The sequence below is a fragment of the Chinchilla lanigera genome, unplaced genomic scaffold, assembly GCF_000276665.1.
Source record: "Chinchilla lanigera isolate Chin_1 unplaced genomic scaffold, ChiLan1.0 scaffold00021, whole genome shotgun sequence".
Taxonomy (NCBI): domain Eukaryota; kingdom Metazoa; phylum Chordata; class Mammalia; order Rodentia; family Chinchillidae; genus Chinchilla; species Chinchilla lanigera.
The window spans coordinates 27,911,095-27,934,847 of NW_004955422.1; the positions used below are offsets into that span (position 1 = coordinate 27,911,095).

At 47.3% G+C, this 23,753-nt stretch overlaps 1 protein-coding gene across 1 annotated transcript; it reads right to left on the bottom strand.

The window, feature by feature from the left end:
- Positions 1-668: 668 nt before the first annotated feature.
- On the bottom strand, positions 669-16,376 carry LOC102030089 (vomeromodulin-like). Its single transcript, XM_013514322.1, has 15 exons — positions 16,330-16,376; positions 14,410-14,692; positions 11,589-12,060; positions 10,604-10,705; positions 9,194-9,349; positions 8,254-8,338; positions 7,843-7,900; positions 7,038-7,108; positions 5,563-5,709; positions 4,360-4,485; positions 3,991-4,058; positions 3,660-3,690; positions 2,061-2,121; positions 1,236-1,312; positions 669-845 (listed from the first exon to the last, which is right to left on the bottom strand). Exons 2-15 carry the CDS (start codon positions 14,675-14,677, stop codon positions 822-824), a joined length of 1,746 nt encoding a protein of 581 aa, XP_013369776.1. The 5' UTR covers positions 14,678-14,692; positions 16,330-16,376; the 3' UTR covers positions 669-821.
- Between the last annotated feature and the right edge of the window lie 7,377 nt (positions 16,377-23,753).

Sequence of the window (23,753 nt, forward strand, 5' to 3'; positions counted from 1 at the left end):
TCCCAGCCTTGGAGAAACCAAGACTTCAGGTCTAGGCAGAAAGCTGAAGGTAATAGTGTGATTCGGTCTTCATTTTCTGGGGGTGCTGACCCCTGCTGTGAGGCAAGTCCAGCCTCCAGCCTCCTACCTTAACCTCCTGTTCACGGGTGTCTCCCAAGAATCCAAGGCCCTCCCACTTGGCCCTGTCTCTGAAAATATCCACTACCTCCTGCTAGCATCATGCTAGGCACTGGAAGCCTTTAACACGTGGGCCTTTGGGGGACCTCCAGATCTAAACTACCACCAGGGTGGAAAGGAGCAGAAACACTGGAAGAACATTCTTCATCGTCGTTATCCCTACAGTGCACTGAATAAGTGGGTTTTGTTGCCTCATCATATTACTAGTTTTTTTTTTTTTGTCCTGAGTAAGTTCTTTGATTAATCATAAACAAAGATTTCTGTCAGAATTGAAGACAAGTGAGTCATTTTTGCGTGTAACAAGTTTATTAAGGAGTTGATTAGAACAATGCCAAAAATCCCTGAGTTTTTGCCTTTCTGGCACTTGTTAATTCAAGGTGGTTGGTGAAAACTCCAAAGGGATACTTGACATTTTAAGAAGACTAATTCTACTTGGTTCCTTTTTTTTTTTGGTTTTTCTCCGGTACCGGGAACCGAACTCATGACCTTGCGCTTGCCAGGCAGGCGCTTTGCCGCTGAGCTAAATCCCCAGCCCCTCTACTTGGTTCCTTAATCATAAGGATGTCCTTGGCTCAATATTTCATAGTTTCACAAAATGTTTTTTCTTCCATTCAGAACATTGCCTGGCTTCAGTTACACTAGATTCAGTTTGCTATGAGCAGATCATTCTGTGGAGAGAAAAAAGACAACCAGTTATACACATAAACAAGTAAGCTGAGTGCAGGAACAGTCTGAGGCAGCCAGTGTGCTCTGCCCCTGACCACAGCGCTTGCTTCAGGAATGTGGAACAAGTGTGGGCTGGACATTATTTGAATTATCAGGGAAGGAAATAGTGAAGTTTCTGGTAGGTGGAGGCTTCCATGCAGATTCAACACAATAGACTCAGAAATAGTAGTGATTGATTCTGGTAACATTGTTTGGACCCTGGATTAAGCCTCTCTGAGGATCCAAGTGCAGAATACATTTTAGTGCAAAAGGAAACTATTTGCCGAGTGGTTGTCTAGCTTGCATGAGACCCTGAGTTCTGTCTCTAGCACTGTAAGAAAAAAGTTTCTTACCGATGGTGTTACTATAACATTGCCATTTACAGGAAATAAGGGTACTCCTGATGGTATATTCCAGTTTGCAGTTGATGCTGAAACAAAGACCATATTATGATATGAGTTGAAGGAAACAATAAGTAACTTGGGCGGCCTATTTCAGTCACAGTCAGATGCAGAGAACTCTGGGCAGTATGTGGCTCTAGTAGAAAATCTCTCCTGGGCCCACTCAGGTTAAAGACCTGCATGCTGTCTCCCCAGTCTGTTGGGGTGGGAAGTGGTGGGATCGGTGAAGCAAAGATAAGAGACTCCAGAACCACGTGGAAACCTGGTGGCTCTCCTAACGTTGATGCCAGTGTTGGTCCTGGCATGTCTGATCTTACTACAGCACCGTAAGAGTGAGGGCTGGCTGTTTTGATGGTTAATACATTATTTTGATGTCCTTTAGAATTAACCAGAAATATGTCCGGCTACCCTGCTGTACCATCACCACTGCTGGTCACGAGAGTTACGACTTCAGCTTCCTGAACTGTCAGACCCCTAATGTCTGTGTGACTAGGTGACCTGGGTCCATGTTTCTTTTAAGTGACATGGTGGTATTGGTCCCAAGGACACCTTGTGGACTAGATTTCTTTAGGAGCCATAGAGAAGGCATTTTGATTTGGTTTTTATTTTTACCATCTCAAGATGCTGTCTCCCTGTCTGCAAAAGAAGTGCTATGGTCCAGCTGGTATGGATGATCTTGTACTCAGTGCTGCAGCCCTGTGCAGCATGGTTCACACCTGGGGCCCCTCTCCTGTGACACTGGCTCTCCCAGGGGTCTGGGTCATGAATTCCACATACCATTCAACCCAGAAGTGAGTGACTTCTGAATTTTGAGCAACAGTCCTTTCACTGCATCCTTCTGCAAAGAGATGGGAGGAACATTTTCATCAAAGCTCCCAGCAAGGCATCACATCCCGGGAAAGCAGTCTTAGAGCCTGTGCACCTGCAGGTTTTTTCTAATAAGTTATATTCTGGACAAGGCCAGGAGGTGGAGCTCAACCCACCCCTCAGGCCACTAAATCATTAGGAGTTTTCCATGACCTTCAGTAGTTGTCACCTTAGGTGGCTTTTTAAATGGAGATTTCTTGGGTTTCTGCTATGTGCCAGGTCCCTGGAGATACAGCAGGCAGCTCTGTGCCTTCAGCACAAACACCAAGATTAGTGGTGGGTAGGGCTGCTGCCTCTTTTGCACTAGATGTGAGACCCTCCCAGAACTGGTCCTCCCTGCTGGTGCTTTCCTTCCCTTCCCTGTCCCCACACCACCCTCTCCTGTTGGCCCGGAAGTCCAAGCTGCCTATTCTTTGCACATCTAGTTCCACACTTGCTGTGTATGGTCAAGTCCTCCTCTTCCTTTCACAACTGAGTTTGGGCACAATTTTGGTTAAACCTGCTGTGTGCCTTCCAGCTGATGCATTTTCCATTTTGTCTTCATAATGAGTTGGAAACTTTTTGTGTAAATGTCTGTGTCTCCTGCCAGGTGTGTAGTTACACTAAGTTGGAGATCAGCCCTTCTAAGTTGCTTCCCCTGGGCACAGAGCTTTGTATGTCTTATAGCTGCTTGGTGAGGTTGAGACAAAGGGAACACCAGGCTTGAGATGATCCCCATAGTGTGCTTCTTGGCTCTCTCATTATCTCAGGGCTGATACAGGGGACCCAGGCTCCAAACCAGGCATCATAAGGTTGTATACTTCCGGGCACCTATTGAAGCCTCCAGTCTCTTAATAACTTTTGCCTACTTTCTGTGTGTTTATATGTATTCTTTCAGCCCACACACTGGCATATCAATTCAAAGAATTAGGCACTTGTCACCACTTCAGGTGACATTTATAGGGCCAGGCACATAGTAGTGCTCAGTAAGCATTTGTTGAATTAAGGAATAACAGGTCAAGATCACACGTCTGAAAGTTGGGGTTGCTTGGTGACCCTTCTGTCATTTTCACCACAGTTGCTGGAGCCTGGAGCCTGGGCCCTTGGCTCCACCCTCACTGTCTGCTCTCTTTCTTCCAGGCTCTTCCCTGGTTATCTATGTGCTTGCCTCACAGAATGCGCCCACTCTGAAGAGCATGAGTGGAAGCCCCTCACAGGGAGCTGAGGACACAGGAAGCTGGCTATGTTTATGGGAGGCCCTGGTGAGCAGAGTCAGATTAGATCTAGGTCATCTTCTCATGTTTCCACTGGGTCCCCAGTCTGCTAACAAATCAGAATATCCAGGATGCTATGAAAGTGCAGATTCCAGGCCATTCACTAAGTCTGGCAATCTGTAGTGGGCTGGGGCAGCTGTGTTTGAGGTTGTCCATGATCTAGTGTTCATCCTTCTCAGAGTCCCTGTGTCACTGACCATCGGGCATTATTTTTCATATACTGTAGGTAAGTATGCTGAAAACAACATCAACTTACTAACTCAGGAGGATTCACAGTGTGCTCGGATCTGTCAGGAAACAAAGCACAGAAAACTATTAGGCCCATATGAAAAATACAACTCAATTGAAGAGTTTATCATTTCAGGTGCTTCTGAGTACAAGTCAGTTATAAATTAGGAACTTCTGACCTGAAAGGGCAAACTTAAGATAAAGTTTAGGGAGCCTGTGAGTGTAATTTTGATTGTGATTTCCTTGTAATTAGCCAAGTATTTCCCGAGCCTTATGCATTATTGTGCTCATGTGTTGGTATGCTTTTCTATACTGTATTACATTGACGGTGAAATTATATGGTCAGTCATAGGCAGTACCTTGAAGATTCAACGTTTACTATCATTTTGCCACTTGAAATCTTGCCAGTGAGTTTGACGAATAAGACCTGGAATAAAGTAATTGTGCATTAAACGTAATACCTTGATCTGGCTACTCAGCAAGCATATCACATCATGAGGTGACCAGCAGGCTTCTGGTTCAGGACCAGAATGAGGCCTGCTTAGCCTCATGCTTCCAGACCAGAGTGCTTGCTCCATATTCCCTTTGGGGGCTGAGCTGCCGGAGTGGCTGCTCACTTCTCCTCATGATGTCCAGGCCCTTGGGGTTTGGTAGCAGCTCACCCTATTCCACACTGTTCCTTGAACTTCCTCTCACAGCTCAGTTCCTGTTCATTTCTCAGTACTTACCGATTCTGCCTTAGCAAACACCTCACCATTCCTTTTTATGGTAGTCCAGTAAACGACCCGAATGCTGTTACTGTCTGTCTTAAGGTTGGTGTTTATCTTGGTAATGCTTCCCTCCAGGTTCTCTGACTGTGGTAAAGAAGTTGTCAGTTAGAGTGTGGAGAGGAAGAAGGACTACAGATACCGTGTCATGAACTATGCACACATCATTTACAGCAGAGAACTTAGTGATCCTCTAGTATGTGTTGATCACGTAACTGGGTGCTGGCAAAGCTGTGATAGCCACACAGGTGAGGCCAACTTCCCGATGTCTTCTTATACCTCATTTTCTTCCTGGGAGGGACAGGGGGCATGTAACATGTGACGTATGCCTTGTCAAGTACAAAGCCTGTTTGTATGGCCTTGTGGCAAGACAACTCTGAGTTGATCATTTAGAGATGCTCTGATAACATACTGTTTATTGCTTCAAACTGGTTTGTCACATAGAAAGCATTCTTTGTTGTTGTTATTTTTTGGTGATGGGGGTTAAACTTAGAGCCCCATGCATGCTAGGCAAGTGCTCTGCCACTGAACTACATTCCTAGCCCAGTCAGTCACTCTTGATGTTGTTACTTCCTCTCACCCCTTTTAGGGCTAAGAGCAAGTGAATACTCCATGTGTAGATAAGCCCAGGACTATTGCTCCTTGTGAGAGTATTGATAAATTAATTCTCTCCTTTAGGCCCTGTGTAAAATGGGGATAAGAATACTTCTATCCAAGTGCTGTTGTGAGGATAAAGTGACATTAATTATGTTATGATGCCCATCTGTATACCTGATACACAGATGGCACTCAAAAAGTGTTGCCAGGAGTGGAGGCATGTGACTGTAATCCCAGCTACTTGGGAGGCTGAGGCAGGAGGATTGCAAGTTTGAGGACAGCCTGGGCAATTTAGCAAGACCCTATCTCAAAAATGTAAAAAGGGCTGGAGATGTAGATCAGCGTACCGATGAGGCCCCTGGTTCAATCACTATGTAGTAAATGTTTTTTCCTGTTTTCTGTTGATGGAAACATCTGATCATTAAGGGAAACTGTGTATCTATGGCACTGATCAGATTGATCTCTGGAAGAATGTTCGGAATCCATTTGTATCCCCACCTTCTCATTCTCAGAGGCTGGCAGACACTCAAGCAGAGCTGTGCCAGGGGCTGTGTAGATGACGCTTACCTTGATGGAGCTCTGCTTGGCACTGTGCTTGACAACTGTCTTGACCATCATATTGGACATAGCTATGGAAACATTGGCATCTTTAGGATGTGGAGGGAGACGACCTCCAGGCACGGGGACTTCTGCTTTGTCAAAGAGGGCTTTAACCTGGAAAGAGAAGAACAGGGTCAGTCTGGGAGACAAGGCCAGAGTCAAGGCCTTTGGAGGGCTGGCCGCAAAGGTGAAGGGCCAGCTGGCCTGGTGAGTGCTGCGTTGGGGTGAGCACGGCAGGGAGTGACAGTTGACCTCCTGGCTGTGTTGGGCCACCCTGTGGGGAGTGGTAGGTTGTGGTGACTTGATAATGGCCCCAATGCAGGGCAGTTTGGAGCAGCCTGACCTCTGATTTTCTAAGAGAATCCACAAATCCTTATTTTCCAGGCAAATCTCCCCCTACCCCCGTTTACTTGTGGATTCCAGGAAGGTGTATCTGCGTTCACAGTCCTTCCTTTCCCTGACACATTTTGCCAACCTAGGAGGCCCTAACTCCCTCCTTCCTTCCTGCCCTTAAAGCCCATCTTGCCAGGAAATCATTTCCCTGATAGTGTAGCATCCATTAATCAGCCTCTTTTTTGTATGCATTCTCTCCTCTGCTTATAAAATGCAAACATCACATGGTGGGAAAGTTGGAAAATTTAGATAAGTAGGAAGAATAAAGAGAGATTCCTACCTAACATCACTGATACTCCCATGTATCTTGCTTGCATGGTTCATTTTTATTATACTTTGTAAAATTAACAATACCTGCATAGCATTTCTGTGTACTGTACCTACAAACCTGAAACATTTGGATTGATCTTATCCTTAGCTTTGCTACTTCCTTTTAGTTTTTTCTAACCTCATCACAAACCATGGAGTTGTTTTGTGCTTTAGTGTCTGTACTTAGGTTGCGTCAGATGGGCTTACAGAAGTGAAGTTAGCTAAGTCTAAAATGTTACCCCTTGGGGCTGGGGATTTAGCTCAGTGGCAAAAGTGCTTGCCTGGCAAGTGCAAGGTCGTGAGTTCGATTCCCGGTACCGGAGAAAAACCAAAAAAAAAAAAAAAATGTTACCCCTTGCCTGCACTTTTTTCTCATTTTGCCCTCCGAGATGGTGCAGAAGGTGGCTGGAAAGAGTTGGCACTTTCTGTTTTGTTGTACATTGTCTGTTGAGTGTCTGCACCCAGGCTGGGCAGATCCTAATGGTCAAGACATGGCTGTCTTTGTTGGAATGCCTCTCAGGACACTGGCCATGGGACTGAAGTGGAACAGAATACACAGCGGAGGCTAGGGGATGGCCCTCAGATGTTGCTATGAAAGCCTTGGAGATTGAGCCCTGATTATAGGTGTGGGGATCCGAGTGGGGGTGATAGCTGGTTTGTTCTGTCCTGATCTATTTTATGAGGTCAGGTGTGCCACCAGCCTTTGCTCAGAAGCCATCATTAGGACAAAGAACACTTACGCAGTAGAGGATTGAAAGGCCTTCTGGGCAGGTTCTTGAAGATCTTATGTGGAACTGGAATAAGCCAGTGGCTGCAGGGGAGAGGAGAGAGAGAAATGGAGAGAGCACAGCCATTTCTAATAGCCCTTGTGCCTCGGCTCTGTGCCTGGCATTTCCTTCCTGACTGGTACCAATGTGGAGAGCTCCTGTTCTTTGGGTTCCAAGCCAAAATCCCAGACCCTTCCTGGCTCTCCTCCTGATCTGGAAGGGTATGGTGGGAAGGAAGCCCACAAGGATTTGTCTCTTCTCTCATTTACCAGAACATCCACGGAGAGGAAAAGATTTGCTACTCTGGAACTTGGCAAATGATTTCCTGCTTCAACTGTCCTGCACTTGCCAACCCACCATGTCCTGTCATCCCCATCTCTCAGCATATGAGTGGGAATTTTAAGGAATTTCTTGACTCTCAGGCTCCCAGTGGAGAAGGGTAGGACTGCTCTTTGTTCTGACTCTGGCCAGGTGTGTGCTTTGTGGGCTGGGGATTTAGGGCTGGGGCTGGGGAGCTCCATGGACTCCTGAGCAGATCTTTGTTCTCTTCCCTTCCTGGGGAGTAAGTTAAAATGGCCTAGAGAAAGTGGTGAGCTGGGACCTCCCTCTCTCAAGGGCTGGAGGAGAGGCCAGCGGGTGGGTGCCTGCTGGTGCCGGATGCGGTATCTCAGCCCTGCCTCGCCACTCTGATCCCCCACCCACCCAGTGGCCTGCTGTAAGGAGTGACGGCTGTCTCTGCACTGTGGTGAGCTTCCCCAAGGAGGGTGTTTGTACTCACAGTTTTTGCACTCATTGAAATCGCTGAGAACAATGGCACAGGACTCTGAGTTGTCGACCTATGAAGTAATTGTCTGTCAGCCTTACCAAGGAAGTCCAGTTAGCCTGTTCTCCTTAGCCCATCTTCTTTTTCTCCCTTGCCCTTTCACTCTCCTCTGTCCTATTTTCCTGGCCTCCTTTTTGACAAAAGTCATCTATCCCTACCCCCCAGCCTGAGACATTGCCAGGCCTGCTTCTGGGCAAGTTGGGCCAGAGAGGCTGCTAGTCCCCTGTCGTGGGGACTCCAGAGGGGCTGATGCTGCATTCCCACGTCTCTCCTAGCATCAGGCTCTTTCTGAGGCAAGAGCTCCTCCTTCTCTTTCCCCAGTGATGGGGGCCTCCTAAGGGTGCCCTCCTATTTTCCAGGACTTACGTTCTCCTGTAACTCTACTGACAACACTTTAGGGACGATGTCCTTCAAGGGCAGTGGCATAGGAAGAGGCGCAGTGTCTGTGACTCTAGGAAAGATGCATGTGCAGAAACAGCATGAGTCTCACGTTTCTAGATTTCCCTAAACATTGGGTAAACTGACCCATTGCTGAAACGGCCCTAAGGGTGTCCTGCTGCTTAGTGTGTGTGCACACCTGAGCCTTTTCATCTTCATTATTAAGATGATGCAAAGATACCTGACAAAATGACCAAAGCACGGGTGTCTGTCCAGCAACCTCTCTGGGGGAGTTCATTCCTTGGATACCTGTGCATGCTGCTGGGCAGACATGTCTGCAGTTTTGTTTGTTGTGGAGAGGTACAGAAGTTAATAACTGACAAGGGATTGGCTCAAGAAAATATAGTGCATATTCATGAGAGAATACTAGGGAATCTTAAAGAGTGAAGCTGTTCATGTACTTGATGATATATACTCCCAGCTTTTTTTCTGATAATGAGGCTAGCTAGCACTAGGCAAGTGCTCTATTACTGAGCTATATCCCCAGCCAATAGCTATTTTTCTTTTTAATGTGGAAGGATCAGAGTTTAGAAAGAGCCTGGATCCATTAATTGCTTCCAAGGAGAATAGTTAGCCAGTTGGCAGGTATGGCTAGGAGAAAGACGTTTTACTCTATGGCCTCCTTTTTTAAAACCCAGGTGAATGTATTGCTCATGCAAAAAATAAAAATAAAAACAAAGACCTGAAGTACAGTTAGCAGGCAGAATGAAGGGTGTGTGAGAGAAGGCTCTTCTCAACTCCAATGGGTCTTTTCTAAGCAGAGGCCCTTCTCTAGGCCTGTGCTGAAGCTATTGCGTTAGAGGGTGGTGACGCAGGACATTCTGGCACATAGACAACTTGATCCAGAAAAGGAGAAAAATGGTCTTACGTCTCTAATATCCGAAGGCTCACTTTCTTGACATGGATATTTGTTTCCTCGATATCAAGGCTGATGCACTGGGTGTTGTTTGTGGAAATAACAACTTTCAGAGATATATTCAGGTGCACTTGAAATCCCATTACTGTGATGATGGGTCCAGCCACGCTGTGGAGAGCAAGATACAAGTGAAACTGGGCTTGGCTTTAAGGTGAGGCACAGGTCAAGTGTTAAGCATTTTGGGGATCAGCCTTACATATTTGTGAATTAACGTATTTGTTAGCTGGGGGGAGGAAATAGCTGGTCTCTTCTAGTCCTCATGCCCTAAGGCTGGCCTGTTTTCGGCCATGAGAGCCCAGAGCTGAGCTCATGGTTGACAGTCAATAAACGTTTGACAGAAACCGCTGTCCTAGACAGCTTGTAGGTCATCTGTTGATGGTACACGGCCGTCTGTTACAGGTTCACTTTTATGCCCAGCACTTAGGCTTTTTGTCGTGTGAGCTACAGAATGAGAAGCCCGTCAGGGAGCAGAGCCTGTCTTAAAGTGGGAAGTTTTGAAGAAGACCGGTGACTCTCCCTGACACTGTGTATGGTAGTGTCACAGATATTGAGTCTGAAGGCAGCCTGCCCAGATTCGCGCCCTCCCTGTCACTTCTGTGCTCTAGCTGTGTGACTATGAGCAGAGGTAATTGTCTTCACCAGTCTGCAGTGGTTTCCAGTGTTGAAACAGCACTGCTTTTCTGGTACAGTTGTGGAGAGGCTTTCATGAAGTCCTAGCTAGTTAGGTGCCTGGCATGTGCCAGGACAGTGAGAGGTATCAGTGCTGTGTGTCTTAGTCCATAGAACCATCTCCCCCCAGTGGGAGGTTCTGTCCCTCTGATGTCTTCCATGGGCTCACAGCTTACACTGTTAACACAGTCCTCCCCCACATGTTAATGCTTCCTGAGGACAGAGACCACCGTTAGTCTTTCCTTTGGGCTGAATATGGCGCTGTCCCAGAGTGATGTTTCTTAACTACACATCAGGTGGATGAATGGATGGATTAATATGTGCAGGAATGTTTACATTTGTAAATTCCCTGAGGCCATTTCAATTATCTGCGTTTCCCCAACCCACTAGACACAGAATGGCCCGACTCTCCATGGAGCCCAGAGTAAAGAGAGACTACATTTCATATAAGGCCAATGTGGATGTCAAATGGGATGTGTTATCTGTGGTTTCTTCCCTCATTACCCAGGTATGAGCTTCTGCAGATTTCTCACGAGCATCTTTGTTCACACCATTGGAGGATGAAGCTCTCTATGTGTGGTAGCCTACTCTTCCCCCGTGCAGCTATGCACTGTGTCCTCTTAACCTAGCTCTTGGACATTGGATCTTATAGCCTCAGTCCTAGGTGGTCCAGGGGACTGGAAACAGGCTCACCCTTCTCCCCCAATGGTAGCAGTAGTTGTGGCCATGATGTCGATCCCATCGCCTGTCACAGTTGAATTGATGGCCTCTGTCTCCACGGTTTCAATATTTAATCTGCAAAGCGGCAGCATCAAGAGTTAGTTCTGGCTCAAGAAATCACCTGGGCTGTGGGAGAAATGCCTTTGTTTTTTTTTTTTTTTTTTTTTGGTTTTTCTCCGGTACCGGGAACCGAACTCACGACCTTGCGCTTGCCAGGCAGGCGCTTTGCCGCTGAGCTAAATCCCCAGCCCCGAGAAATGCCTTTGAAATAGCTAGTTAGACCTACTAAGCCACCCCACCATCCATTCCCTTTATCCCTTATTTCCTTTACCCACCCAGTTCTTTAAGCTGAAAAAATTCTTTTTGTATACTTTTTAAATTTTGTTTTTAGTAAAAGGTGAAAGATTTATATGATCTGAAGAGAAACCAGAGTATAAATTTTGTTTTTAGACAGGATCTTACTTAGTAGTTCAGGCTGGCTTTGAACTCACTCTCTAGTTCAGGCTGGCTTTAAACTCATGGCAGTCCTCCTGCCTCATCCTCCTAAGTGCTGGGATTACAGGCATGTGCCACCATGCTCAATTTAAACTCAAGAAGTCTTAATAGATTGCTGGGTGTGGTGGCACATGCCTGTAATCCTAGCACTCTGGGAGGCAGGAGGATCTAAAATTGGAACCCAACCTAGCCAACTTTGTGACTTAGTGGTACCCTGTCTCAAAAATAAAATAAAAGTGGACAGGGGATGTAGCTCAGTGTGAAGGCCCTGGGTTCAATCCCCAGCACTGAAGAAAAAACAAAAAACCTTTTATGGTATTACCCCCGGGAGGGCACAAGTATATTGCTTTGTGAAAGGGTGATTGATGGTTTCACAGGGATTGTTGGAGTTTGAACTTGAGTGTCCTAATAAGCAGATTTTTTGAGCGGGTATGGAAAGATTCAGGGTCAAGGAAGCACTTACCCCAGCAAGAACTGTTTTAGGTCAAGGTTTCCCAGTGCACCTTTGAGTGCGTCAGTGGCTTCTGTTGGCAGGATATTCTTCACCTTGTCCATGGCGGAATCTTTGAGGCTCTTAGCGCTTCCAGCCACATCATTCAAGGACTCGAGGTTGGGGAGATCAGCACTGTCAAGGAGCCCTTTTACAGGACCTTTGTCTGCTCCAGAGCCTAGCAAGCTGCCCACACCCAGGTTGTCAGCAGTTTCACCAACTTTGGAGAGGGATGGGAGCTTTGGCGAGTCGGCACTCTTGCTGCCCATGCCTAGGATACCACCAATGCCTCCATCTCCCATTTCTAGGAGTGAAGTGATATCTACCAGATTGATCAGGCCAGAGGTTTCCACTGTGTCTAACACTTCCCCAAGCACTCCGACTATGTTAACCTCCTCACACTTCACCAGCTTCTCAATCTCCGGGGGCACAGTGGCATTCAGATCTGAAAAAATCAAGAGACAATTTCCCGCCGCCAGTTGCCTACTCAGCTCAGCTGAAATTGTGAGGCACATGGAACTGTGTGGACTTCTGGAAAGATCCATCCCTGCTATTGCCCACTTCCAGGGCTGCCTTGTGTCCCCTTGTGCAGAAATCACATTTGCACCTACACTGGCGCCAGCCTGGTGTTGAGCATGTTGCATCTAAAGTGATTTGAGCATGCCATCCAGGAACCTAGATTGGGTTTCGAGCTTTGCAGTCCAGGGCCCAGTGTTGGTTCTATCCCTCAGCAGCTGGGTGGCCTATGCCAGGGTTTTTGTGCTTTTGGAGCCGTCTTTGCATGGAGCTAATAGCAGGAAGTGCTGTAGGGGCTGCACGTGGAGGATGAGTGAGAGGGCGGTGGGTTGTAAATGCTGTGGAGATAGGAGGCAGCTGGGAAGATGGTCATGGAGCAGACAGATCTGGACCCTTTCCCTCTCTGTCTTTGTGTTATTGCCCAGTCTCTTCCCTCTTTGGGCCTCGTTTTCTCCTTGTAGGGCATTGGGAAATCCTGTCATCTGGACAAGCTGCTACGAGACCTCCCTCCCCCCATGTGCTGACATTCTCCTGCTCATTGATCTCTTCAGGCCAGAATGGGTGCTAATCATGTTTCCCTCCTTCTGGGCCATGTCTGGGCAGGGAGAGGTGGAATCCCAGATACTTGTGGGATGGAATGGAGGGCAGCCCTCAGCTTAAGAGAGTTGCCAGGCCCCCAGGGCCTTAGGAGAAATTGGAGGAAAAGAGTTATGAAATCTGCATGATAGTCACCCTTGCTGGCCTTGAGGCTGAGGTGTATTGGAGAGAGGTACTGCATTTATTCTCCAGGTAAGGAGCAGTTGGACGACCTAACTGCATTTAACCTCAGCCCTTGTGGAGCCAAGTGGGTCCTGGGCTCAACAACCTTAATGCTGTTTCCCTTGCCGAGAACTCTACATTCAGGAGCATCTGCCTGTGTGGGGTGATGTGGTCACATCTCAGTCCCAGGCTTATGCCAGAGGCAATGTGTTGCACACCCCTCAGGAAACCTTCACTAGAATATGTATTGGATTTGGAGCAGCATTGCTTGGAGTAGCAGAAAATTGGAAAGAACCTACAACTGGATAGATACATAGACCATGGAGGATTCATCCAGCAGAATAGTTTTTTTTTTTTTTTGTACCGGGAATCAAACCCTGTACCTTGTGCTTTGCCAGGCAGGCACTTATGCCCCTGAGCTATATCCCTGGCCTCAGAATAGAGTTTTGAAAGTGGATTGGCAGGATTTTCTCATTAAGACATGGATGAATTGCCTCCCAAACACACACTTGAGGGACACCAGGCCACCTATTCTGGAAACTTTCGAATATGTGGTACCATCTCTTATGCTGGTGAGGAATAGTTATATGTTGGGACTGGGAGTGTAGCTTGTGGCATAGCATGCACCTCACATGCTCAAAGCCCTGGGTTTGGTCCCCAGTACTGCCTAACAACAACAACAACAACAACAACAACAACAACACAGCAACAGCAACAACACCATAGCTGTGTATCTGTATATCTCTGTCTCTCTGTCTCTCTGTGTGTCTCTATCTCTCTCTGTTTCTCTGTGTCTCTGTTTCTCTCTCTCTCCCCCCCCACCCGTGGGTGAAGGAACAGAGAAGAAGAATGCTGTATCCTGGGAGTGGACAGGGCCTCTAGCCCCTTGGCTAGGTTTATTCCTTAATCTGTGTTGGGTCATGAGTATTTGTTTTCTTTATCCTTTAACATTTTCCTAAACATCTGAATGAGCATTTAATAGCCACGATCACCAAATTGCTGCATGATATGTACCCAGGTGTTCTTTTATCCCTGTGTGAGCCCTTCCTACATTGGAAGTATTTTGTAACAAGGAAGGATGGTGACAAGAGCTGAGCATGTGTTCCTCAAGAGGCAGAGCAGTGGCTAATGGCGATGTGGGTGTGGTCCCTGGTCACTCAACAGGTCCTGTGTTCCTCTCTGTCATCCTGTCCTAGGCCATGTTTGCAGACTACTGCTGAGGGAGCTGTGAGGGCTTTTCTGCTGGTCTTTGATTGTCAGTGAATCCTTCCTTCTTCCAGTTTCCCAAATGGAGCCATTTCTTTGTCAAGCCTTCAGTTCCTGAGTTCCTATACTCTCAGTCCGGGATTGGGGCCCAGGCATCCCTTCTCTCTACAAGCTCTCAAGGCATGCTGGGGCCTCCTCGTGTCTGGTAACCACTTGTTCCAAAGATGGGACCGGCCCTTTTGGCTTAGAAATGAAAACCCTGTGTGGAGGGTGTCAGGACCAGAGGTGTGCAGGCAAAGCCATTCTTACTTACATTCACTGAGTTTCTCAGCAGACAGGAAGTACTTGGAGGCAGGTGCACACTGGCCTTCTGGGGTCTCAGGTGGCTGTTTTCTGGGTGGAAAGGTGTTTTCGGGCGGGGGACTTCTGAAACCCCATGTGGGTGGAAGAGGAAGAGGAACAGGTTCTACATAGCGCACAGGGGATAGCGAAGGAAGACTTTCCACTGGCGGTGAATCTAGTGAGACAAGTGCTCCACCTTGTGCGGCCAGCATGATGGCCAGGGCCCAGAGCGTCCACATCCTGGTGGCTGACACCTGAAAAGAAGGGCTTCGTCAGACACATTCACTGTGGGCCAAAGGGCCAGCACATACGCTTGTATAGAACAGCTTCCAGGCACTTGGAGGCCTCCACAGGCAGACACTAGCGTCCAAACACTGTGTTCACGGGAACATGTTCCACTACATGTCTTAAGGAAGGAGCCCTTTCCTACTTTTATTTTGGTTTTGCAGGAATGTCCTCTAAGCACTGGTTGCAGCATTTAGATGCAGTCCATGACCTGCCCAGTGGCCTGACCTCTTTGGTCACACATCCCTGCCATCTCCCTCATCAAGCAGCCTCTGTGCTGTCTTCATCACCACCTGGGAGTGTGGAAAGTTTAAAGTTCCACAGCAACAATCTCAGGTCTACTTCCTCACTGGCTTGTGTCAAATAATATCTGTCCTGTGAGCCAGCTTAGTAGGTACCCGTCAAGTGTGCTGAGCCCTTTATCTGTGACATCATATGGATTCTGCAAGATGTGCTAGGCATTAGCTCAGATCATTCTTTCTGTTTCCACCTCAGGTCTTGGTTGGGAGGCAGAGGGCTGGGTAAAAGCCCAACAAAGCCCTTTGTTTGTGCGGTGCGCTGGTGACTTCTGGAGATCTGTCCCACCTCTCACGCTCACTTTCTTCTCTCACCACAATTCCCTGAGAGTTTTACCTTCTAACATTTAGAATAATGAGGAGGCTTGAGTGTGTAACGTTTTCCTGAAAAAAGGGAATTCTCTCTGGAATTCATCACCGGTTGCCTTTCTTTTTCTTTTTTTTTGAGACAGGGTCTCACCGTGCAGTTCAGACTGGCCTTGAATTCCAAATAAATAAATACAAGCATGTCCTTACTCCAACCTCCTTAAATACATCCCTAGTTTACTATGACCAGTGTATCTTCAGTAGTATGCAATCCTGTTTCCAAATAAATACCCTTTAGTGAATCTTTCTGATTATTATTTAGGTTGACACCGAGCATAAGCATTAACAAATAGCAAGTCATCTGTTTTCAACACCAAAAAGAGGGTGGTTATGGCATAAATAGGAATCAATGACAATTCATCACCCTGAATAAATTAATCTTTTTTAATAAAACTCATCCCTTTTTCAAAATTGGTTTTGTCATTTTATTCTCATCTGTGAGGTATTTGAACTGTATATCATATGACATCTAAACACACTTTAAGGGGAAAATAATCTTATGCCACGTGAATGAGTTGATGGCAATATTGTTAAACTTTGAGTAGAGCAGAACTCTTGGGGAATCCCAGTAATAAATTTCCCCCTCTCTTAAAATCACATAGCAAGAGCCAGGTGTGGTGGTGCATATCTGCAATCCCAGCACTTGGGAGGCTGAAGCGGGAGGGTTGCCAGGAGTTTGAGGCCTGCCTAAGCTACATAAAGAGTTCAGGGCCAGCCTGAACTCCACAGTGAGTCTCAAAAATCAAACAAAAGAATATCATGTAACAGATGATGGGTAACCACTTGTCCCAAGCTGGGCAGAGTGCTAGGCATTGGCCAAGGGGCATTATCAGACTCTAAACTCAGGAACCCTGGTTGTAGGTCCTTACTTGACCTGCCCTATGTCTGTGCCCATCTCAGAGCTTCCACTTTCTCCTCACACATCCTCTGCAGCAAGTTCTTACCTTGCCCAGTGTTGATGGTCAACGTTCTCAGAAGCTGCGTCTCCTCCTGCTCTTGTCTCTGAAGTACTGATGAGAGATTTGCATCCCGTTTTATAGACCGAAGTCTCTTAGAAAAGTTGTCAGAGGAAATGGGACATGATCCAGGTTTGCTGATAAGGGTGGCATGGTGCAGGCTGCCTTCCAAAGTCAGCACCTGTTTATTGTTGTGACCTGCTGGTATCTCCTCAAGAGGTGTTCAGAGTGCTTGGAGCTTCTTGGAAGGGGCAGGCTGTGCATCTGTGCCCTTCTCAATTTACACTTTTTTTTCTAGTGTGTGTGGTATTGAGGATTGAATCCAGGGAGGACTAAGATATACTCCTAGTCCTTTTTATTATTATTTTTTAAAATCTTGAGATAGCGTCTTACTAAATTGCCCAGGATGGCCTTGAAATTGTGATTCTCCTGCCTCAGCCTCCCAAGTACCTGAGATCACAGTTGTGCATTACCACACTTATTTTACACCTTTTTAGGCCTGGTATCTTAGAGCTATGAAGGTGCTGAGCGAGTGTGAAAGATCAGAAGCCCTTTTGGTGCTTGCCTGGTGCCCAGGGCATAGTGGCACTCAGTACTGAGTGAGCAACCCCAGGCCCCCCAGGTGAGGAACCATGATAGCAGTGTGGGTCCCTGTGCACAGAGTGTTCAGGGATGGTTCCTGTCAGGTACTGCTGTCTCTAGCATGAGTGATGTGAAGCACCTAGCAGTGCTAGCAGATCTAGAGGGCCTGGAATGTCCAGACAGCCTGAGCGAGGAGGCAGACCAAGGATGGAGGCCTTGAGGGTGTCCACCCTGGGAGTCAGATCACCAACTCGGCCCCCATTCCCTTGCCTAGTTCCCTTGGAAGAGACATGAATGTTGTCAGCAGCCCGCTGTGGTCCCCGTTTATAGGAATGGTGCAGTGGTAGAGCATTTTCCTAGCATGTGTGAGGCCCTAGACCGAACCCCATTATCAGAGAGGGGAAAGAAAGAAGGAAGGAAGGAAGCAAGGAAGGAAGGAAGCAAGGAAAAGAAAAAAAAAAAGAAAGAAATTCCAGTCTCAGGTTACCTACTATCTTACTGTCACCTGCTGTTTCATTTAATGGCTCCCCAGATTCTAGGACCTCAGGCTTTCCTTCTATTTCCAGAGAAGGCCACTAGGTTCCCACAGCTAGGAGCTTTGTGAGATTTTCCTGTACATGCTGTCTGCCATCTGTGCTATGCTAAGGGGTGGCCAGTGCCTGCTTCAGGCCTGCTGGGGCTGTGCCTTCAGCCTGAACTCCAACCTGACCTGCTCCTCACTCAGGTTGGCCAAGGCTTGGCTGGGATCACAGTTGTCCGTGATAAACAGGTGCCAATTCTTAATGGCCTCTCTGTGAAGAGATCACAGTAGAAGAGCAGGGCACTCTCCAGCCCCACTGGGGGTCTTCTACTCTAATGTCAGCTAAAGTTTTCTTTGCCAAAGAGCCCGTGTGGGCCTTGCTGAAATGTCAGATATGAAGAACAAATGACAGTTGACCTTTTCTCAGAAGGCAGAACTTGGAGTTTTAATATGATGATCAGTAGCAGACAAACCCCAAGTGTCCAGGGTCTTATTTTTCTTGGACATTTGAGGGAACTTGAGTCATCTTTTAGATGAAATCTGTGCCATTGGGGGTGGATGTGCCCTTTGATATGCCCAAAGGAAGAACCCAGGTCCAGAGGTGGGAAGGGAGCACATCCGGGAGGCAGCCTCTGATGGCCCTTGGCGCCTCCTGGTTCTTTGTGTTTCTCTCCTTCAGCTTTAGGAGGTGGGGTGGGCATTGCACCCTGCTAATCCAGGATGTGCGTGGAGTGTGTCGTGCAGGCCAGTTTATCAGCTGGGGGAGAGGCCTCACAAAGACCCACTTATCTCGAGCCTTAAGTGATTTGATTTGCTCCTCATTTAGGTTGGCCAAGGCTTGGCTGGGATCACAGTTGTCAGTGATAAAGCAGGTGCCAATTCTTAATGGCCTCTTTGTGAAGAGATCACAATAGAATGGGTTGGGCCCAAGTAGTATTGTCGGACATATTGGGATTTTGACCTTTCACAAGTGTTTCTTTAGTCACTCGCACACACAATGCACATGCTTGTGGACACCTTTGTCCTCTTGTCTTTTTTTTTTTTTTTTTTTTTTTTTTTTTTTTTTTTTTTTTTTTGGTTTTTCTCCGGTACTGGGAACCGAACTCATGACCTTGCGCATGCCAGGCAGGCGCTTTTGCCACTGAGCTAAATCCCCAGCCCCTGTCCTCTTGTCTTTTTATATACCTGTCTGTGTCTGGTCATCTGGAACACAAAGGTCGTGTTTGGCATTCTTGTCTCCATGTTCTCTGGCATAATTAATCTCAGATCTTTGACTGTCACAGTTCACAGGGGCCTCTCATAGCGACTTGTATTCCTAGACCCTCTGAAGTTGAATGTAAAGTTTGGTGTTAACATTCACTTCTACAGATACACCTTGAGAGCTTGTTTGGAGGTTCTAGCAGGGGAGCGCAGCTACTCATATGCCCTTGACGGAGGAACAGTCCTCTTCTATCGGGGGTGGTTGCCCTCTTCGACTGAGCGCACAGCTTTGGGAGGGATGCACATAGAGAGTTGAGGGAGGAAGGGAACACCCGCCTAGCCAGCCAGATTAGTCAAATCAACCCTGGTGGTCAATGAGGTGACAGATGTTGCAGCCACATGGTCCTCACATCCTCTACAGATACACCTTTAATGAAATATTCTCTCTGTCTCTCTTTTTGCAGTACTAGGGATGGAACTCTGAGCCTTTGCAATGAGCTATATCCCAGCCCTTTTTTAACTTTTAACTTTGAGACAGGGTCCTCCTAAGTTGACCAGGCTGAGCTCAAACTTGTGATTTTCCTGCCTCACCTGCCCAGAGTGCTAGGTTTATAAGCATTTGTCACCACCTGGCCCCTTTAATCAGGTTAATGAGATTCTTGATGAACCTTATGATTTATATAAGGTGGAGACCAATGGTTTAGGAGGAAGCACACTTTCCATTCACAGACTTTGGAGCCAGACAGACCTGAATGTGAATTTTGATTTAACTGCATACCGCTGTATGGCTTCGTGACATTATCCACATTTTCTGCCTTAGTTTCCTCATTTGTAGAGTGGTGATGATATGGTACTTATCATACAGTTTCCATGGGGATTAAGAAGGATGAACTATGTCAAGCAACTAAGTGCCCCACCCAGCATAGGTGAATATTTCATCCACCCATCCTCATATATACTTATTGAACATCTAATGTGGACGTAGAAGAGATGCCTCCGTGAGTCACGATCTCTATTCATGATCTCTAGTTAGAGAGATAAACATAGAACAAGTAAACACACAATTCAATAAAATAATGGCAAATTATGTTAAGTGTTTTGAAAGGAAGGAAGGTTGAGATGGGTATTGTTATGGCTTATGTCTTGATGTTCCCCCAAAGCCTCGTGCAGTCATAGGTGGGGCTTTTCAGAGGTGGCTGGATCTAGAGTGGATGATGCTGAGATAAAGTGTATGATGCTCAGATCAAGGTTGTATGATTACTAAATTAGTCTACTGATTGGTTTGGCTTAATTCTGGGCAGGATTATGGGTGCCCCAACCTGAGTGTGAGTGCTAGCTGCCCTAAGGGTTTGCTGCCTTCTGCCTGGCATGAATTCTTTCTCCTTTGTGATGCCCCTCTGCCACACCACCCTGCCTTGGAGCCAGACAACTATGGACTGAAACCTCTATAACCTGTGAACTAAATAAGCCTTTCCCCCTTCAACTTTGGATGTCAGGTATTCTGTCTCAGCAACAAGAAAAGTAACTAAGACAGGTATAGTGGAGGACTTCTCAGAAGAACTGATTTTTCTCTCTTCCCCCAAAAACATGTTACGAAGATACATTTAGTAAAATACCAGAATGTTGGCATATTGACATAAAAACAAAGGCCAGGCATAGTAGTACATAACTGTAGTCCCAGCACTCAGGAAGCTGAGGCAGGAGGATTATTGTGAGTTTGAGGCCAGCCTGGGATACATAGTGAGACACTGTCTCAAAACAAACAAAGAAACCCACCATATAAATCAACCTAATACGGAACTTTAAAAAACCTTGCAGCTGGGGATATAGCTCAGTGGCATAGCACCTGCCTGGCAAGTACAAGGTCATGGGTTCAATTCCCGGTACCAAAAAATATATAAATAAATAAAAATAAAAAACCTTTCACCTGAGGGACAGAAAAAAGAACACTTGTAATATGTCATTTTTGTTTATCATTTAGTAAAGATGAATTATAATGTTTACCATGAAGTGTATTAATATGCATGCAATCATTTATATCAGGACATAGGACAAATTTTCTAAACATGAAATCATTATATAATAACTCAAAAGAAAAAAACCATAGCCTTTAAAATATTTTTATTTTAAGTGGTGTGATTGTACATAGTTATGAGGTAGAATGTGGTGTTTCAATTCATGTATATGCGACCAGATCAGAGTGATTAGCATATCATCACCTCAAAATGTCATCATTTTTTTGTGTTGTGAACACGCAGCGTCTGCAGAGGTGATTTTGAAGTTGATGTAAATGAGGAGAAGGAACTTCAGGCACAGGGGCGGGAGGGAGAGGCATTGGCCTGCACAGGAAAGAGCTTGGGGGTTGAGCAGCTTGAAAACCAGTGCGGCTGAGCAGAGTGAGGACAGACAACAGGAGAGGACGTGAAGGGCCGGGCTGGAATGGCCTCAGTGAAACCCATGGATTTTGCTCTGAGTGGGACAGGAAGCCACGTGAGGGCTGTGTTTATATTTGAAAAGTTCATCTGGCTTCTGTGGGAGGCTGGACTGAGGAGAGCCTGGAGTGCAGAGAGCCAGGAGAGCGTGCTCGGAGCTGCCCTGGGAGACGCGGGTGGGTGGCGGGGAGGGGGAGCCTCAGGCCTGATAGCACTGCTGGTGGCTCAGAGAGCGATCTAGAAAGTGAGATGCGGAGGCACAAAGGCTTCCTGCGGCACTGGCTGGGGGACAGGGGGGCCTTGTGCTGGGCGGAGAAGAGTGTGTGTTTTATGTTCTCCCTAGGATGGCCCACCCTGTTCTTTAGGCTGTTACCTAAGCTGTCAAAGCATACTAGTCCGGTGACCCCTTGATCAGCACTTTGCTCCCAGGTCCTGACTGCTTAGTCTTGGCCCTGCCCAGGGAACTCAGGGCCTTAACCCCTGGAGTAGAGAGTTCCTCAGAGGGCCCTACTTTGAGGGAAGAAGGCGGGTTTTTGGGGCAGGGCTCCAGCCCTGGCCTCATTGTAAGCTAAGAAGCTTTGCTGTTTGTTTGATTAGTTTTCTTTGTAAGTTTTTATTTGAAGAACTAGATCATTAGCCTTGAAAAATTTGAAGACCAGTCTGTAAAAGGTGTAGTTCCTTAGGCAGACCTTTGGGGCAATGCCAAGGGGAGGACTTTTGAGCACCCAAGCAGGTGAGTGGAGGGGTGATTGGGTGTGGGGACCGCAAGTGGCAGTTTGCTGCTCAGCTAGTAGAGGCCTGGGGGTGAAAGTGGGGCCCAAAGAAGCCGTGGGGTGGGGAGAAGAGGATGAGGAAGGTGGTCTTTGGGGCATGGGACCTGTGACAGCCTCCCTGCCTGGTGAGTTGGGATAGTCCTGCTCCTGCCTGGCACTACCCAGTGCCATCTGAAGGTCTAGAGGGGAGCAGAGGTGGCTGTCCTCAAACTGTCATGGGAGGTGTCCCTGCTGAAGTCTCGGGAGAGGAAGGAGGGGCCTCTGTGGCTGGTGGAAGTGGTCGTCTCATGCCTGGATGGGCCACCTGAGCCGAGGAGGAGGAGGAGGCTAGGAACTGCCCAGCTTCTTCAAGGCCCTGAGGACATCTCCATTCAACCCTTTTGTACTTACTGAATGAACCAGGCTGAATTTGCTCACTGGGCAATCTGCCAATCATTGAAATGACAAGTTTTGCAAAAGAGAAAAAGCGTTTTTTATGAGGCAGCCAGATGTGAGGACACAAGAGCGTCAGGCCTCAGATCCACCTCTCCACCATAGGATTTAGGGGTTTTTGTGGAATAAAGACACAGGGGTCAAAGGTGAGTGGAGGTAAGGAAAAGCCAGGGGATGCGCGGTCTGCGCATGTGCAGTCAAACTTCATGGCTCTTCAAGGAAGAATGGTCAGAAAATGGCAGCATTAAGTGCTCTGAAGGTGGAGTTGTATCCACGGACCACAAAAGGTCACTTACCAGAGATGTGCACATGAACAAGTGAAGGGTTGGAGGTTTCAACAGGTTTGAGCTCCCTCCAAGTTCCTGAAAAACCACTTAGGCAGTGGTTCCATCTCCATATCACTGGTGTTATCTACAGCAAAGCTGGTGGGAGTGTACTGCTTAGCTAGGTGACCTTTCAAAATAGTGATAAAGCCGGCTGTGGAGGCACTTTAGTGTAATCCCAGCTGTTGGGAGGCTGAGACAGGAGGATCTTGGAGAGTTCCAAGCCAGCCTGGGTTACATAGTGAGTTCAAGGATGGCCTGAACTGCATAGGAAGGCTTTCTCTCAAAAAACAAAAACCAAAAACCAAACAAACCATCAAATTAGGATGAAAGCCAGTAACTAAAATCAAGTGCAGCTGGAGAGTTCATTCTGGTCCCCCTTGGTTTCATGCTCAGTACCCACCCAGTGGCAGGTGGGCACTGTGCTTGCCCACAGGTGGGGAGTTCTGGGCTTCAGGGAAGGACTGAACTTTCTATGCATGATCAACTTTGTGTTTCCTGAAAGATTAAGTGCAAGATCCAGATCAAGCCAAAGATCTCCTCAAGGGCTCACAGGTGGGGACTTTTTCCTTTCAATTTGGATTGTGGTCCATATTTGTAAATGGGTCAGGGAATCAGGGAGTCAAGAAAAGAACATATGGCAGGGTTTGTTTTGGACCCAGAACAACCCAGCCTCCTACCAGGATAGGGACCCTGTACCAGCCCCAAGGAAACTCACCAGGATGCGTGTGTGGTTTGGGCTGCATGGTGGAAGATCCCTTCCACCTCCTTCAGTGTTTAGAGGTCAGCTGGGCTAGTGGGGTGCTGAGCCTTTACTCCCCAAACTGAGACCACCATGAGCCTCCACCCTGCCTTGGGTGGGGGTTTTATTAAAGTCGGTCCAAAGTTTCTCCTGGGACCAGGCCTAATTACTGTGGGCTGTAACAGGTGCCAGGTATGGGGAGGCCTCTATTCTTCGCCATCTCTCTGCCTTGGCCACCAAGTGACATTTCTGACTGTGGGGCCCTCGGGTGCTCTGCCTTTCTCTGCCTGCCACCCCTTCCTGCCAGGGTGAGGCTGTTTCTGGGACCCCTCCCCCCCGGGATGGCACAGGTCTTGGGCACGTGCCCATCACCCTGCAGCCCACCACACTTAGAGGATGGGGAGCTCT

Excerpts from the sequence above, each read along its gene's own strand:
- LOC102030089 (XM_013514322.1), bottom strand. The coding sequence starts at position 14,677 with ATGTGGACGCTCTGGGCCCTGGCCATCATGCTGGCCGCACAAGGTGGA. Across the intron at positions 1,313-2,060 it reads ACTCACTTCTGGGTTGAATG|CATCAACTGCAAACTGGAAT; the intron begins GTATGTGGAATT and ends TCTTTGTTTCAG. Across the intron at positions 846-1,235 it reads ATGTTATAGTAACACCATCG|AATGATCTGCTCATAGCAAA; the intron begins GTAAGAAACTTT and ends TTCTCTCCACAG.